Source organism: Panthera pardus, unplaced genomic scaffold, assembly GCF_024362965.1.
Source record: "Panthera pardus isolate Hobbes unplaced genomic scaffold, ASM2436296v1 HiC_scaffold_24, whole genome shotgun sequence".
Taxonomy (NCBI): domain Eukaryota; kingdom Metazoa; phylum Chordata; class Mammalia; order Carnivora; family Felidae; genus Panthera; species Panthera pardus.
The window spans coordinates 107,520,783-107,537,045 of NW_026526810.1; the positions used below are offsets into that span (position 1 = coordinate 107,520,783).

Genomic DNA, 16,263 nt, shown 5'->3' on the forward strand with positions numbered 1-16,263 from the left:
AACCCTGAGTTTTAGCCGGACAGCTGTGCCCACCTCAAATTAAGATTACCTTTTTTTTTTTTTTTTTTTTTTTTGGTAGCTAGATGTGGTCATTTGGATACAATAAAATGTGAGAGGGGCATTCTCTTCTTTTACCCATTTTCCTCCCCGCTGACTAGAAAAGAGGTGTGATCGCTAGAGCTTATGCAGCCATCTTGGACTTTGAGGCAGAAGCTGCTTATTAAGAATGACAGGGATGCTAGAAGAAACCTGGGTTAGAGGGAGCTACCCTCGACTTTGAAGGGAGTTTGTGTATGAAAGAGATAAGTAAGCTTCCAAATTGTTTAAGTCACTCAATTCTTTTTGACATGTCTGTTTCTCCAGCTTCATTGAGGTATAATTGGCAAATAAAATTATAAGATATTGGAAGGGTACGACATGATGATTTGTTATATGTATACATTGTGAAGGTTTTTTCCCATCAGCTTAATTAAACATATCCATCACCTCACGTATTTACCTTTCTTTCTTTAAACCCAAGATTCTTGGTGTCCCAGGTTTCTCGGTGCAGCAGTGTATGTGAAAAGAGCCCAAGACCTCGGACACAACTCACCTTTTCCTGTTGGTAGCTGTTGCCACAAGGGAAGCAAATATAAATCAAGGTATATTTATATTACAGAAGCACTTTTCTCCAAAGCCCCGTTCAAGACCTACCTTCTCCATGAGGCCTTCCCTGCCCGCTAGGTCCCCCAAACACATTGCTTTTAAATATCTGTTTCCAAGTATCTGTCTGCTTTGTGTTTTAAATTAGATTGTAATTTCTCAGAGGGCAGGGCGTGCGTCCAAAGATTCCTCATAATAATGAGCAAGATACAGGGGCACAGGAGGAGAGGCACCAAACTGCTTGTTAAAGTAAATGGAAATGAGGCAAGGCAAGACTCCTCTGGATTATACAGAAACACAGATAGACTTGATAGGCATCTGTAGCTAGAACTAAATATTTGAGGCCCTCGGGCTTCAATATGAGATATAAAGTATTATTTTTCTTCTACTGAAATATCCCCTTGCAAATAGAAGTCCCAGGGGCAAGGGGTATGGCTGAAACTGGACAGACCAGATGCCAGAATAGCTAGATTTATTTTTGGACCATAAGCCTGGCCTCCAGGGAAAGAAGGAACTTGTCAATTTCACTTTTTGCTTGGATCAGAAGATTGAGCCTGGCAGAGAGACGCTGTTTGGGACTAGTAGTTCTCTGGAATTTCTAACCTTCTCTGGGGTTGGGAGGAGTCGGGAGAAGAAAATGCATCATTTGAATGATGGCCATGGTTACGACAGGGCCTGCATGCCAACCGGAGGGAAAGAAAATACTTGCTGAGCAAAGTAACTGGAAAGCAGTTGCTCATATTTTAAACTGAGCTACATGGTTGAAATCCAGAAAATGTAGACTTTTGGACCAGCAACCGCTTGGAAATAGGCTTTCTGGCTGGAAAGCAGCATGTGGTGTTATGGATGAAAAGGACGATTGCAATGCCTTTTCCCTGGGTGCATTGTGCTGCCAGATACTGGGGGCCATTGCAGGCGTATTTACTTACTCCAACAGATTTCTCAATAATTCCAGCAACGGAAAGAAGTTGACCAGCTCGATGGTGCGCACAAGGCCAGGTGGTAGAGTCAGAACAAACCTGTCGGGCTGCTGAGCCCAAAGATAACATTTCCACCCTGCCGACCCCTGCTGGGCAAATACATGGGGCACACGGAAATTGATATAAGGGCTGCATGAGGCACAGCAGTACTGGACAAATGTCACAAGTCCAGCTGGGGCCAATCCCCAGGATGCCAGGTCACAGAGGCTGTTTCCAGGCTCTTCCCCAGAAGCTCAGCGAAGCTCAAAAGTGTCAGGTCCTTTGCAGATCGCTCAAGAAATTCCCAGTGTGCACACAGGGAACACCGAGCCCTATGGCATTTGAGACTGGACACTGTAGTCACCACATGACAGAGACAGGATTAGAATCTGAACACCTGGCCTTGAATCGTGGATGGAATTTAGCAGCCAAATGAGGGAAGAAAGTCACAATCTCGTGGCGTATCAATTTACTCACCTGTAAAGTTGGATCTATCTCACAGGATCATTCTGAGGATAAAGTGAGATGAGGCATTTGTCTTGCCCTCTTCTTACGCTAGATGCGCTATTTCTCACTTAACCATCTCCTTAGATCCCGGCAACTCATGAAGTAGGGACTATTTTCATTCCCATTTTACAGAGGGGAAGACTGCACCCCAGACAAGGAAACTGACTTGTGCAAGGTTATGCCACTAGGTGGCAGACCCAGGATTTGAACCCATCCTGTCGGAAAGCCTGTCTGACCACTGTGTCATTTCTCAGCAGAGGAAGACAGGCAATTCTCTTAGAGATGTTCTTCACTTTTGTTTGGAGAACCACGAGCACTCCGTTACAGTTCCAGCATCCAATCTGGGCTGTTTTATCTGAGGGCACTGGGGAGAGTGTAAGTCTATTAAGTAGGGAGTGGTATATTCAGGTTTGCTCTTTGGAAGGATGCAGGGTGGAGGCTGGATGGGGGCAGGCAAGGGGAATGGGCAAAACTGAACGCAGGGGCTGGACGGGAAGCATGTTCACACAGTCCGGGAGAGAAGGTGTAAGGGAGCAGAGCTGACTCTTGTTAGGACCTCTAGGCGCAGACAGGGAGGAGGAATTAAGCTCTGTTGGTGCCGCTTCCCGTCTGGTTAGAGAAAAGATTCCCTCCTCGTGAACGGAGTGGTCTATACCAATGGAAGTAAACACTAAGGGTTGTACTCCGCACAAAAAGAGAAACCGGGGTTCTCTTGGGTTGAGGGTAGTGGATCATCAGGCTCCATTCGAGGAGCTGGTGTGAAGCAGCTGGAACTGTTCCCAAGATGGCCCTTTGGGGACCACCCTGGGGAGAGCCCGCCAACATCCGCTGGACCCTGTGTTGTGCTATTATCTCCAAGTGGGCTGGGCACCCAGGAGAGGTCTCCTCTCCCCACTCTGACCCAGCCGTGGGGTCTTTGCACCCACAGACCCCTCCCCATCGATATTTTTTTCTTCTGCTCCCCCACAGAAGAGCCCTCCTCTGACTTCCTCCTTCAGGACTCCTAGGCCACAGAGTGGCTGCCCCTTGGCCCTCCAGTCCAAGGCGGGGAGCCAAGAGGCCTGGAGCTACCACAGGGCCACAGGTGGGCATTACCCCATACCCACAGGGGCCCTCCCCAGGGGGCAGATGCCTAGGACCCACTTCACCTTATATCCTCGACACTTCTCTGGGGGAAAATGCTGTAGGACTTGGGGTGTCACCCCCTCGAAGCTTCTCTGAAACAAATGAATGCACCCATTCCCCACTCCCAACGCAAGTCACAGCCTGGCCTGCGTGGGCCACCTTCTCGGTTGTTCTTGGTGTTGATGCGGCGGGGAAGCAGATTTCTCAGCACCTCTGCGCCCTAGTATCCTCATCAGAAAAGGGGGGCTAGGAGTATTTTTCCTGCTTATTTTACAGGCCTGTTGTGACAACTCGTGGGCTTATGATGAAAACTACACGTGCTTAAGGCACGATTTTTAGCCGGGTGGGCATGCTGGGAGTTGGGGCTGCCGGAGCTCTCCGAGGCTGCCTCAAGACAGAAGGGCCGAGAGAAAGTTCCTCTCCCTCCCAGCCTCTCCGGGAGCCGACTCTGGCACGGCAAGCGGGTGTCGCTCCTCAGTGGGGTTGACCGCAAGCCGCCCCTTTTCCCGCTCTCTCATTGGCTTTCACCTGCCAAAGGGACGGCGGCTACGGGCCCCTCGGCCCGTCAATCAGGGCCGCCGGGCTCCGCCCCGCCCCTCCTGGGGGTTTATAACGGGAATTCCCATGGCCCGCGCTCTGGCGTCCAACCTGCTGCCGCCGCGGCCCGGCCGAGCCGAGCGAGCGAGCGCTGCGCGCAGGGCACACGCTCGCGCTCCAGCTCCCCTCCCGGGCGGTTCATGACCGCGCGCTCTGAGCGCAGCCCCGCCAGCCCCGCCGCCCCGCCGCCCCGCCGCCCGCCGCCGCAAGGGCCCCCGAGGGAAGGAAGGCAGGAAGGCAGGCGCGGCCGTGCGCCCCGCGGAGCCCGCGCCCCCCGCCCGCAGCCGGCTGCCCGGCCCGGCTGGCACCATGCTGCCCGCGCGCTGCGCCCGTCTGCTCACGCCCCACTTGCTGCTCGTGTTGGTGCAGCTGTCCCCGGCTCGCGGCCACCGCACCACTGGCCCCAGGGTAAGTGCGCCCCCGGCCGCGCGCCCACCTGCGGAGGGAGACTGAGGTCCCTGGCCCACAACCCTTGGGGCTGGGGGAGGGGGGAGGAGGTATCGCCCCTGCCCCCCCCCCCCCCCCGCACCTACCACCTAGTCATCGCGGGCTTCTGGGCGAAGTTGCTGAAATAAAAATTTCTCCCGTTCTCCCCCACCCCCATCCTTCCTTGCAGCGCCGACTCTGCCTCCCGCCTCCCCCCGAACTGTCACTGGTGGGTTTTCTTTCCCGGTCTCTTCTCCCAGGGCATTTTGCTCCGAGCGGGTGCCTCCTGCGTCCGAAAGAGGCTCGCTCTCTGCTCCAGTCGGCTGCCCTGTGGTCTCAAGCTGCGCCCGGTCCGGGTCCCAGAGCGCTGGCGTTCTTGGCAGGCGGCGGGGGGGGGGCAGCTCTGCCTGCAGAGTTTTAGGTTACCCGAGAGCCACACAAGGACCTTGTGTTGTTGTTGTTTTAAAAAGCGATCGCTGCTCGTAAAACCCACAGCAGATAATTTTAATGTTCCCTCCTGCTGGGCACAGCCCGGGAGGAGGGGTGGAGGCGCGGGGGGCGGGGTGGGGGGGGGCGGCTGTGGAGAGGAGCCGCGCAGTGTTCGAGAGTCTCTTCCCCTGGCTGCGAGGCTGGGAGGTTGAACTACTTGTTGAACCTTGGTCTGATTGGAGTCTCTGAACGAAACGTGCCAATTCTGTGCACAGGACAGGCTGCCCAGGGCATTGTAGAATCTCCTGGAACTGACCGTATTGTGTTCATTGCTGGCCTCGATTATTGCCCCCCCTCTCCCCCCAGTTGGTCTAATGATGGATTCCGTTGCCTTAAAAAATGTACTATTAAACCCCGCGGCTCATTTGATCAAACTTAATCCAGGCGATCTCTGGCCAAAAAGCAGTGTATGTCAGGGCGGTCTCTCAGGATAGCTGCTTGCTTCCACGGGTAGCCTGAGTGTCCGTGTGCAAGTAGCCGGGATCTTTGTGAAAACAAGGTTGGCTCCTTGACCAGCACGTGCTTTCCTGGATATCTCCGGGCCTAACCCCCTTCCCACCTGTTCAGATTGCAGGTTCTTTATTCGTAACTCTTGCTGTATGAGAATCATCTTTATAGCTGTCGTGTGTGGAGGAAAAAAAGCCTTGCAAAGGTTGACAAGCTTTAATGACTGCCCAGATGCTGGCTTGCTGAGGTGGGGAGCCAAGCTATCACTGTGAGATCAGATTTGCAGCCACTTAGGAAAGAAAAGTGTTTGTCCCCGTGTTGGGCCGGCCCTTGCTTTTATGACCAGATGTGCAACAGCAGCAGTTAAGGTGCGGCAGATTAGATCCAGGGCGTGTCATAAATCCTCGACAGCAGGCATTCCCGAAGCTGGGGCAAGTAAGGGCTCCGGGAGGGACTTTTATGGATGCAGATGAGGATGCCTTTTAAATGAAGCTGCTTGGTTTGATATTAGGGCTCGCAGCTCTTAAACTCCGAGGTCAGGAGAGCCACAGCGTTCCCTCCAATAATTAGGAACAGTCAAGACAGAGACGCAGAGCAGAGCGCCCCGACTGAAATCTGGATGCCCGCCCACATGAGAGGCCCGGAGACAAATGGTGGGGGGCTGGTTTGCTGCTGGGCATGTCTAGCATCTCAAGCCATATGGCTTTCCTTCTAGAACTGCCTTCTGAAATTGGAGGAAGCAACTTTTAGGGGAAAGCTAGGGACTTCAGGGGAAAATAGGGACATTGGTTAGGTTTCCCTCCAGCTTCTTTAGTTTACGAATTTGATAGGCATGATGAAACAAAGCAAGAACTGTAAATAGGCTTATGTGTGTATCCCAGCTGCATTCTCTGTCTCTCTGTCTCTCTCTCTCTCTCTCTCTCTCTCTCTCTCTCTCACACACACACACACACACACGTTTAGAAAGTACCAAGGGGAAGCTGTTGTTTTGATCATGTGGTTACTTGGGTACATTTATGGGCAACAATAAGAGCTGTCATTTAGGAACGATGGGGCTGGCACCTTCCATGATGGCTTACGCTTGTAAGAACAAGAAGGTGAGTCTTTTTAGTGCCCTTTTTGCAAGTGAGTCTCGGGGAAGCTCAATGGCTGGCTTGAAACACTCGTGGTGCATATGTAGTTCTGGAAACCAAATCCCAGTTTTTTATGGATTTACAGGTGGCGTGCTTTCCCTGCCACGGAGCAGCTGCAGGGAGTGCTCAGGGAGTGCTCTCCTGCTCATGGTGCCCTTCCTGTTAGAGGAGGAGATGGCTCAGTGAGACAACACTGAGCCCAGAGGCAGCAGGGGAGTCTGTAAGAACATGCTGATAGCATTTCTTGGTGTCCGAATCGCTAAAGGGTGATGTCTTTGAGTTTCAACCTAGCCCCAAAGTCGCCAGCTCCCCTCTGTGGCTTCTCGGTGGCCTGAGAGGTGTGGCTCTGGTTGCTAGTGGCAGTATCACAGGAGGAGCAGAAACATCTGGCTTGTTGCAGTATTCCCTTGGGCACCCCTGGGTCTCTTCTGTTAATCTTTTGAGTGACAGAGGCTTAAGGATTGGCATCTTTTCCAGCTGGCTTTCTAGGAAACCGAGAGCATGCCCTTTGGGTTTAACTTTATCTGGCTCACTAATTGAGCTCCCTCGAGGCCTAGACCCCAATCCTTGTTCCCTTATGTGCTTCCTGCCTTCATAAAATTCCTGACATTTGTTTGACTCTGGAAACCGACAGCTATCAAGTATCAGATTGGAGGCTATTATGTAGGAAGCACCTGATTTTTTGGTCTCTGACTTCTGAGCAGCCCCTTGGCTACCTGGGATGCTGGTCAGGATCCTTTTAATTACGAAGGAGGCAGCCATTTCTTTAATCCTGTACAATTTACTGAAAATGTTTCAGGGCAGGATGGGATGGGGGAGGGGCTCTCCCAGGCTGAGAGAGTCTGGCTGATGGTCAGGCCAAGTCAACTGCCTGTCTTTGTCTAAGCCTCTGTCTGCCCTGGAAGACCAGGAGCTGGGTGAGGGCGGGAACCGGGCCCATCTTCTCTGCCGGTGCATCCCCAGAGCTCAGCACAGGGCCAAGTGCCTGGTGGGGATGGGCTCTGGTGGTGTTGATGGAAAAAACAAATACATTCAGATAATGCATGTTAAACAGCATTCTATGGGTTCCACTTTCTTAGCGCTTAGCATGACCGGAGGCAGGGAGAAGATTTAAGAAGTTTGAAAATAGGAAAAAAAATGGGAAGGTCCAGAAGCCTGAGCAAGGAATTTGATTTCTTAGTTGTTTTATGTATATTATTTGTTCTCTCTGCCCTCGCTGGCTTGTTTTGACCTTCAACACCTGACTCCTGCGTGACTCTTCAGGCACTTTACCGCAGACCGCCTTTTGGTGAGAATTGGTCACTCTTACCTTCGACCGACTCCTGTATCTGGTTCACTTGGGTGAACCAACTTTTGCCTTGCTCTCATTGAAACCTGAAATTGGTTACTACGCAAATGATTTCCCCCCATTTGTAGGCTTTTGTGCTTTGTTTAAAAATTAGTAAGTGTGGTGGATATGGGAGGTTTGGGGGAGGAGAGACTGAGCAAACAAACTTGGATGGGGGCTTTGGCTCCACCCTCATTCTCTTTTCTATCTTGCATTTGCCAAATGTGAAGCAGCTTCTAGACCATTCCCTTCCATTTGACTAGTCTGTCTCGGTGTCTGGACCGGGGTGGGTCCTTGTGTCTGTGTAGACACCCTTCTTATTACTTGTGTGCCTGACAGGAACCTTTCTTTCCCACCTGGAGGATTTATCCAAGATGCTACTCATGTGGTAGGCAAAGAACATGACAGAAACATTTTGATAGAGCTGACATGGGAAATTTAAAGAAACCAAATTGAGAAGGACAGGAAGAGGAAATAATCATCTTAGAAACTATAGGAAATGTTATCAAGTGGAAAGCATTTTGATATTATCTCATTATCTCCCAGGGTTGAAATTCCCATTTCTTAGGGCCCAGCAATTCCACTCCTGGGTACATATGCCCAAGAGAAACTCGTGTCCAGAAGGGGACATTTGCAACCTTCTTCATAACACTATAAGCCTGGAAAAAGCCCAGATGCCCATGAGTTGGAGGACAGATGAACTGATGCCCGCACACGGTGGAGAATTACGCTAAGGCAAAACAAATGAGCAACAGTGACGTACAAAAATATGGACGAACCTTGGGAATATGAAAGTAAAGTAAAATATACCAAAAGATGGAACATGTTATGTTTCGTAAGCTCAAAAAGAGCTAAAATTCAAGGAAAAAAAATCTCTTAGAATACTTAGAGCTACAATACTGCTCTATGAAAAGAAAAGCAAGGCAATGCTGGACATGGGGCTCCGGGTGAAGTTAGGGGGGGGCAGGGGGTTGGAAACCGTATGGCCGGGGAAACCACACAGTGAGTGTAAGTTAGTGTCAGTAGGCTACCTTTAGGGGGAGGGAAGGATGGGTTTGAAGGTATTTGTCCATTAGTAAAGAGGAGTGGCTGATTAAATGAAATATGAAAGTGGTCCCTGTGTAGACCAGTGCTGAGTGTCATGAACCAAACTTTATGATTCATTCAATTCTTGGCACCTGTGATCAGACAAACAAACAAAAAGTTCCCAGACTAGGAACTCCTATCTTGCCTCCTTCTGTTCCGCACCGCCCCCCTCCGCCCCCATCACTCCAGATGTGCATGGCCCTACCTAAAATACCACACTGGGGAGTGATTATTGGCTTTCGTTTCAATTTTTGGCCGGTTAGACCCAGAGCAGGCCCAGGCCCTGGCATCAACATCTCCATCAGCTGGCCAAAGGGCTCATTTGTAAGGCTGAGTCGGCAGTGGGCAGTCTTCCCTCTCCCTTGCTCAGGGGGGATCACCCCTGTACATCTTAAGTCCTCAGCCCCGCAGAGGAGAAAAGTTCACTAGCTGATGCTTGGGTCAGAAGCCTTACTTGCCAGTGGGGGGCTGGGGAGGTGTGTTTCTGGTTTGATGCCTGTCTGCATTCTGGCCTCCTCCCTCACCCCCCTGGCAGAGGCTGGGGGAGGGGGGGCATGGCCCTGCTTAGCAGGTACAGGGCACCCTTTCTCTCCCGACCACATAGAGATCTATTGTTTAAGCAGCCAAGTTCCTGGCATTGCTGGCGGGGTGGGGGTGGGGGGGTGGTGGTTGTTGGAGGGGAGGGAATGTCCGTGTGGAGTCTCCCTCCTTCCTCGTTTGTCACTGCGGGGCTGTTTGGGAGAGGACAAGGGTTGAGTTGCGGATGAGAAATCGATCAGAGCTGCTTGCGAGGCCTGCCAAACAGGGTTAGCATTGTACATACATGCTCTGCACGCATCCAGAGTCGCCGAGGGGATAGGAAAATCGGATCTCCAAGAACATTCCCAACAGCCCCATAAAGACCCCAAAGCAACATAGGTCATTATGGCAATTAATTGGATTTCCCTTTGCATCTGACATCATTCTAAACTCAATTGCTAGATCACAAAATAATCTTACCTTTGGCAGAAATCTAAGCTTGTTAGGTGTGGAGCCCTGCGTACTTCCCAGATGTAGATTTCAGCCTCCTTTTTTTGGGAACCAGAATGGGGCAGCCTCTGTGGAACAGGAAAGGCCCCTGGGGCGGGGGGGGGTGGGGGGGGGAAGCTGGAGCTTCGGTACAGCCCCTCCCCTGATTGGGGAGGACAGTACTGAATGAAGTTGGGGGGGTTGGGCAGGCAATGTGTCAGGTGCTTTGTAATCTGACAAATACACCATACATGTGAGCGGCTCTGTCCCTCCTCCTTAAAAACCATTTCACAGGGCAGCGTGGATCTGATTCAGAAAAGGGCTGAGTGTTCTTTTTTTTTTTTTTTTTTTTTTTTCAAGTATTGACAGTGGAGAAAAACTGGACCTACTTCCCAGAATAGTTTATTTTTAGGACCAGATAAGCATCTCTAGGGCAGTGCTGGGAGTTTTAAGTAGGTTTGTGGATGTTTATTGTGTATCTGTTCTTGAAGAAGTCTGCAGAGCTTCTGGGGAGAGGGCACAAAATAAGATAGAGAGTAAGTCGAGGGGTGAGGTGGAGAGTGTTGTGGCAGCCCACGAATCGTTCCCTCAGGGGCACAGTGCCACTGACCAGCTCGGACACAAGGACTTCCCACTGTCAGCAGCCCTGCCCAGTAGACCTTTTTGCCAGGATGGTAATGTTCTGTATCCACACTGTCCAATATTAGACACATGTGGCTGTTGAAGTTTTAAATTTTTTTTTTAACGTTTATTTATTTTTGAGACAGAGAGAGACAGAGCATGAACGGGGGAGGAGCAGAGAGAGAGGGAGACACAGAATCGGAAGCAGGCTCCAGGCTCTGAGCCATCAGCCCAGAGCCTGACACGGGGTGCGAACCCACGGACCGCGAGATCGTGACCTGAGCTGAAGTCGGACGCTTAACCGACTGAGCCACCCAGGCGCCCCCGTTGAAGTTTTAAATGTGGTTAGCACAACTGAGGAACTGAACTTTTAATTAACTTGGTATCAGTTAATTTAAATTTTAATGTTCCCAGCCACAGATGGCTAGTGGCTATCCCGCAGGAAGCGTATGGGTCTCTAGCCATCGTGCCCAGCCTCGCGTCCTGCTGGATACTACCACGTGTCCCAAAGTGCAGCCTCACCGAGCTCCATTGCATTTCCTAACCTTTCCTTTCCTTCCCATCTCTGTCTGTCAAAATTCTGCCTGTCGTTTGAAAGGCTCAAAAGGCTCCACACAGCCCTCCCAGGCTGGCCCCAAGCAGAGTTCTGTATGCACCCTGCACTTTGCTTTCCCCAGGGGCAGTGCGTATCCCCATCTGCCTTGTGTTGCAGCCGGCCACAGGCAGGAAGGTGGTGCGGCAGCCTCAGGGCGGGCTTTGAAGGTAGACAGACCCAAGTTTGACTCTGGCTCTGCCACTGTGATCCCGAGCTAGTAATTTAACTTCCTGGGTCCTCAGTTTCCTGATTTGTCCTGTGGAGGCCATAGCATCTATGTCCAGGGGGGCAGGGAGGATGCTGGTGGGATGTCACAAATACCACAGACGTTGGCTTAAGTAACGCTCATTTCTGGAGTTCGGAAGTCTGACGTGGGCCTCAATGGGCTAAAAAGGCAGCAGAGCTGAGTTCTTTCTGGAGGCCGTAGGGGAGAGAATTCATTTTATTGCCTTTTCCAGCTTCTGGAAAGTGCCTGCATTCCTTGGCTCATAGCCCCTTCTATCTTCAAATCCGGCAATAGATGACCAAGTCTTTTCCATGCTTCCATTTCTCTGGTTGTGACTCTTCTGCTTCCCTCCTCCCCACCCAAGGACTCTTACAATTGATTGCACTGGGTCCCTGGGAGAGTCCAGATGTTCTCCTTATCTTAAGGTTAGCTGATTAGCAATCTTGATTGCTCTTTGCCATGTAACATACCATTATTAAGCCTAGGACATGGGCATCTTTGGGGGGCCATGTTTCTGCTTACCGCATTCATTAAGGGTCAAATACAGTGCCTGGCTTACACAAGGTGCTTGATAAACAGGGTCCCCTTACAACGATCCACGTGTATTAGTTTCTTTCCTTTTAGACTGGGAGTCTCTTAATGGTGGAGTTGTTTAATTTTCTTTATAGACTCCATCCTGCCCAAGAACACGTGCTTGGTAAATGTTCATTGAATAGTAGAATTTTCGATAAATGTAGATTGTTTCTTTCACCAAAAAGATATATTGAACAGTAGAAAAAGTAAACTGCAAATCAGAATATTTGATCCTGTTTGTGCAAAAAAAAAAAAAAAAAGTTGGTTTGTGTATAAAAAAATCACATAAGGGGCGCCTGGGTGGCTCAGTCGGTTAAGCGTCCGACTTCGGCTCAGGTCATGATCTCGCGATCCGTGAGTTCGAGCCCCGCGTCGGGCTCTGGGCTGATGGCTCAGAGCCTGGAGCCTGCTTCCGATTCTGTGTCTCCCTCTCTCTCTGCCCCTCCCCCGTTCATGCTCTGTCTCTCTCTGTCTCAAAAATAAATAAATGTTAAAAAAAAAATTAAAAAAAAAATCACGTAGATTGTAAGTCATGTGGCTAACGGTGACCATCATAGAGATGTTACATTTCTATGAGATGTGTTTTAGGAATTATTTAACTAGTTTTGTTTATAATGAGCATTTTTTAATCTTAGAGGACAATAATAAAGATGAAAACATGCGTGATTTTAAAAAAGTTCCAAACCTGTCTCAATGCAGCCCAAATCCCCTTGGATTCAGTATACATCTGACAGTCAGTCTGTGCTCATTTGGGGCTGATTTTCAGGTTTCGTAACTACTAAGACCAGGCCTCCTATTCATTTTCAGCAGGCTTTGAACTCAATCTGCTTTAAAGGAGAGTTTCCAATTAACCTTAGCAGGACATAGGTATAAAATGTACTTATTGCTGCTGGTGGGAATATAAATTTGCACGATCACTTCGCAGCACTGACCTTTTAATTTGACTCTAATGTATGCCCTAGAGAAATGTGCTTAAATATATACCAAGACCCATGTGTAAGGACGTTCATAGCAGCGTTGTTTGGCAACAATAAAAAAATTGGAAACCAGCTAAATGCCCATCAACAGGAGACTAGAATTATGGTATATACAAGGGGTAGAATACTACACAGTACCAAAAATGGCTGATCTATGCTCATTATTGTGGATCGATTTCATCATCAAAATGTTGAGTGAAAAAAGGCAAAATGTACAAGAACACATGCATTATGCTATTTATATAAAGGACAAAGCATGCAAAAATGATACATTGTTTAGGAGTGCATGCCTATGTAAAAAACGCATGAGAAAATTAAGGGCAATGGTAACTTTGAAGCTCAGGTTAGTGATTACTTAGGCGTGAGGCCAGGAGGGTGAGTGACACGTTGGAGAGGACATGGAAGGCCCCCGTTGAATTGTTAATGTTTTCCTTTTTTTTAATTTTTTAAATTTGTTTTTAATCTTTATTTTGAGAGAGAGAGAGAGAGAGAGAGAGCACGAGAGTGAGAGTGGGGGAGGAACAGAGAGAGAGGGAGACACAGAATCCGAAGCAGGCTCCAAGCTCTGAGCTGTCAGCACAGAGCCCAACGCAGGGCTCAAACTCACGAACCCATGAGTTCATGGCCTGAGCCGAAGTTGGATGTTTAACCGAAGTTGGATGTTTAACTGGCTGAGCCACCCAGGTGCCCCAGTGTTTTCCACTTTTAAAGTAGGAGGGAAGTACCTGGGTTTTTAAATTCTGTTTTGTATGCATTACATGATACATAATAACGTTTTCCAGAAAAGATAAAAATGTATTTGGATACATCACAACAAAGTTTTAAGAGCAAATAATAAAAGTGATGCTTCTCTAAGGGGCCCTCTGTCCCAGGGTGCTGATCACACTTTTCCTTTCCCCTGAAGAACATGTTCAGGGACATTGAACCAAGCGTACAGCCTCCCCTGCTTCCTTGTGTTGCTGGCCACCTCCCTCCTGCCCTCCCGGGGGCCCCGAGGCCACGCCTCCCCACAGCCCAGGGCCTGGTGCCTGTGTGGTTCCTTCTCCCTGCTGGTGCTTCCTGCTGTTCTGCCTGTTGTCCTTGCTGTCCCTGGATGATTAGAAATGAGGTTGATCATTTTCTCAAATTTACTGGTCATTAGCTTAGGGCTGCCAGAGTTGACAAATAAAAATACTAATATAGGATTACCTAAATTGTAAATTGCATAAATTTGAATAATGGAATTGAATAATATAATGTAAAATAATATAAATTATAGAAATTTGCATTCAGATAAATAACAAATAATGTTTTAGTGTAAGTATGGCCCAAATAAAAACTTATTATTTACCTGGAATTGTTTGTTTTTAAATGTTTATTTATTTTTGAAAGAGAGAGAGAGAGCATACACATGTGTGCACAAGGGGCAGAGAGAGAGGGAGAAAGAGAAAGGGAGAGAGAGAAAGAGAGAGAGAGAGAATTCCAAGCAAGCTCCATGCCAACACCACAGAACCTGATGTGGGACTTGAACTCACAAACCATGAGATCATGACCTGAGCCGAAACCAAGAGTCAGATGCTTAACCGACTAAGCCACCCAGGTGCCCCTGGAATTGTTTGTCGTTCATCTGAAATTCAAATTTAATTGGGTATCTTGCATTGTTATCTGGCAATCCTACATTAAGTTCTTTTCTTTTGGGAATCATCTGTCCAGATCTTTTGCTAATTTTAAAAACAACAGTGGTAATTTTTTTCCCTGCCTCACTGGCTGACTTGGAAGAGATTTTTTGTTTGTTTGTTTTTTAAGTCTAAGGATATTAATCTGTTTTTCTGTCATGTCTGGCAAATGCCTTTCATTGTGGTAAGACTGTGGTTTCAATCTACTAAATTTTACATCTTTATGGTTTCTATCATCTTTGGGATCAGGATGAGAAAGGTCTTCCACTGCTAAGATTGTAGAAATTAAGGTGAATAAGTTTCTAAAGATGCACAAGCAGTGTGAAATCCATCACACTGGTCATCGATTTAATATTTGATAGGGCTTTATATAGTATTTTCTGTGAACTAAACTTCTTTATGTAACCCTATGGAAAGAGCATTCATATTTCAGAAATTCCCTATAATATTTGGAAAGAAGATGTGTCATCTGAAAGTATTTTATCCAAGGTAATTACTTGGGGAAATTTATATAAAAAGTGTTACTTTGGGTAAGCAGACTATCCTGGAAAAGACAGCAGGGTTTTGGCAAAGAATTTGGACTCTCCTTCATCTTTGGATTTGTTCCATTCATTTAAAAAAACTTTCCCTTATTATGAAGACTTTCAAATATACACAAAGAGGAGAGAGTAGTATAACGAATCCCATGGAATGTACACACGGATTCAGTAACGCGCGACTCCTGGCCAATCTCGTTTCTTCCACCCATCCCCCAGGCTCCTGTTCAGATTATTTTGCAAGTCCAGTCGTTATATTTTTATCATCTGTAAATATTTTCAAATCTATCTGTAAAAGACAAAGATGTTAAAAGAAACCTACCCACAATACCATATCACAACCAAAGAATACTAATTGCTTAATACAGGTATTTCCCATATTTGGACAGTGGGCATTCGGCCACTTTGCTTTTTGAAAGACTTGCAGTGGTACCGGTTTTTGCTAACCGACAGAAATCCCAGGAGGATTTTTGTCCTCACAAAAAGAAGGCAAAAAGCAAAAGTAGCGTTTAGCGTTTGTTTTGCAGCCAACCCTTTTAGAGGCAGGGTGCAGCTCCTTCCCCGGCAACCACACTCAGCATCTCGGCATCAAGCCACCAGAGCTTTGAACTCTGTCTGTGAGCATCTTGCTTTATCTCAGTTTATTCTGTGCATCCGTTAGCATGATGTGTCCTAAGGTATCAGAAAAGCCTGAGAGGTTATTTTTTGGGTCTGGGAATGCTGAAGAACTTTTCCACATAAATTACTAGTAATTGCTTCTCCACTTTTTGCCTTTTCTGTTTATGAGATGTTTCATAGGAAGGCTCTACTTTGAGATAGCAGGGGAAACCTGTATAATATAATCCAATCAACATTCAAATCTCCCTGATTATCTCTTAGATATGGTTTTGTATTTGTTTGCATCAAGATCCAAAGAAGGTCCACATATTGGTTAATCTGTATCGTAAATCTCTTTTAATCTGTGAGTTTCCCCTCTGTCTCCTTTTAATTTGTAATTTAGTTTTGAATCAATAGGTTGTTCTAGGGTTTTCTATACTAGATTTTATTGACTGCATTCCCATAGTGCTGTGTAACGTGTTCCTCTATCCCTTATATTTCTTGTCCTGTGATAGGTAGATCTAGAGACTTGATCAGGTACAGATTTGATATATTTTTTTGGCACGTATACTTCATAGGAGTTGGTGTGCACTTCCATCAGGAGGCATATAAACATCTGTGTTATTAGTATCATTCGGGGGATCCATTAATTTATTAGGAGTTGTCACTGATTTTTAAAAATTTTTTTTAAGTGTTTATTTTTGAAGGAGAGAGAGAGACAGAGCACGAGTGGGGGA

General features: G+C 47.8%; 1 protein-coding gene across 3 annotated transcripts in view; it reads left to right on the top strand.

Moving 5' to 3' along the window:
* The first annotated feature begins 3,863 nt into the window (after positions 1-3,863).
* SMOC1 (SPARC related modular calcium binding 1) overlaps positions 3,864-16,263 on the top strand; it is a 157,134-nt gene continuing 144,734 nt past the window's right edge. For all 3 annotated transcript variants that reach the window (XM_019451398.2, XM_019451399.2, XM_019451400.2), the window contains exon 1: positions 3,864-4,238. In XM_019451398.2, the coding sequence (XP_019306943.1) occupies positions 4,140-4,238 (99 nt within the window). In that variant the 5' untranslated portion in view covers positions 3,864-4,139. The remainder of the gene's footprint in view (positions 4,239-16,263) is intronic.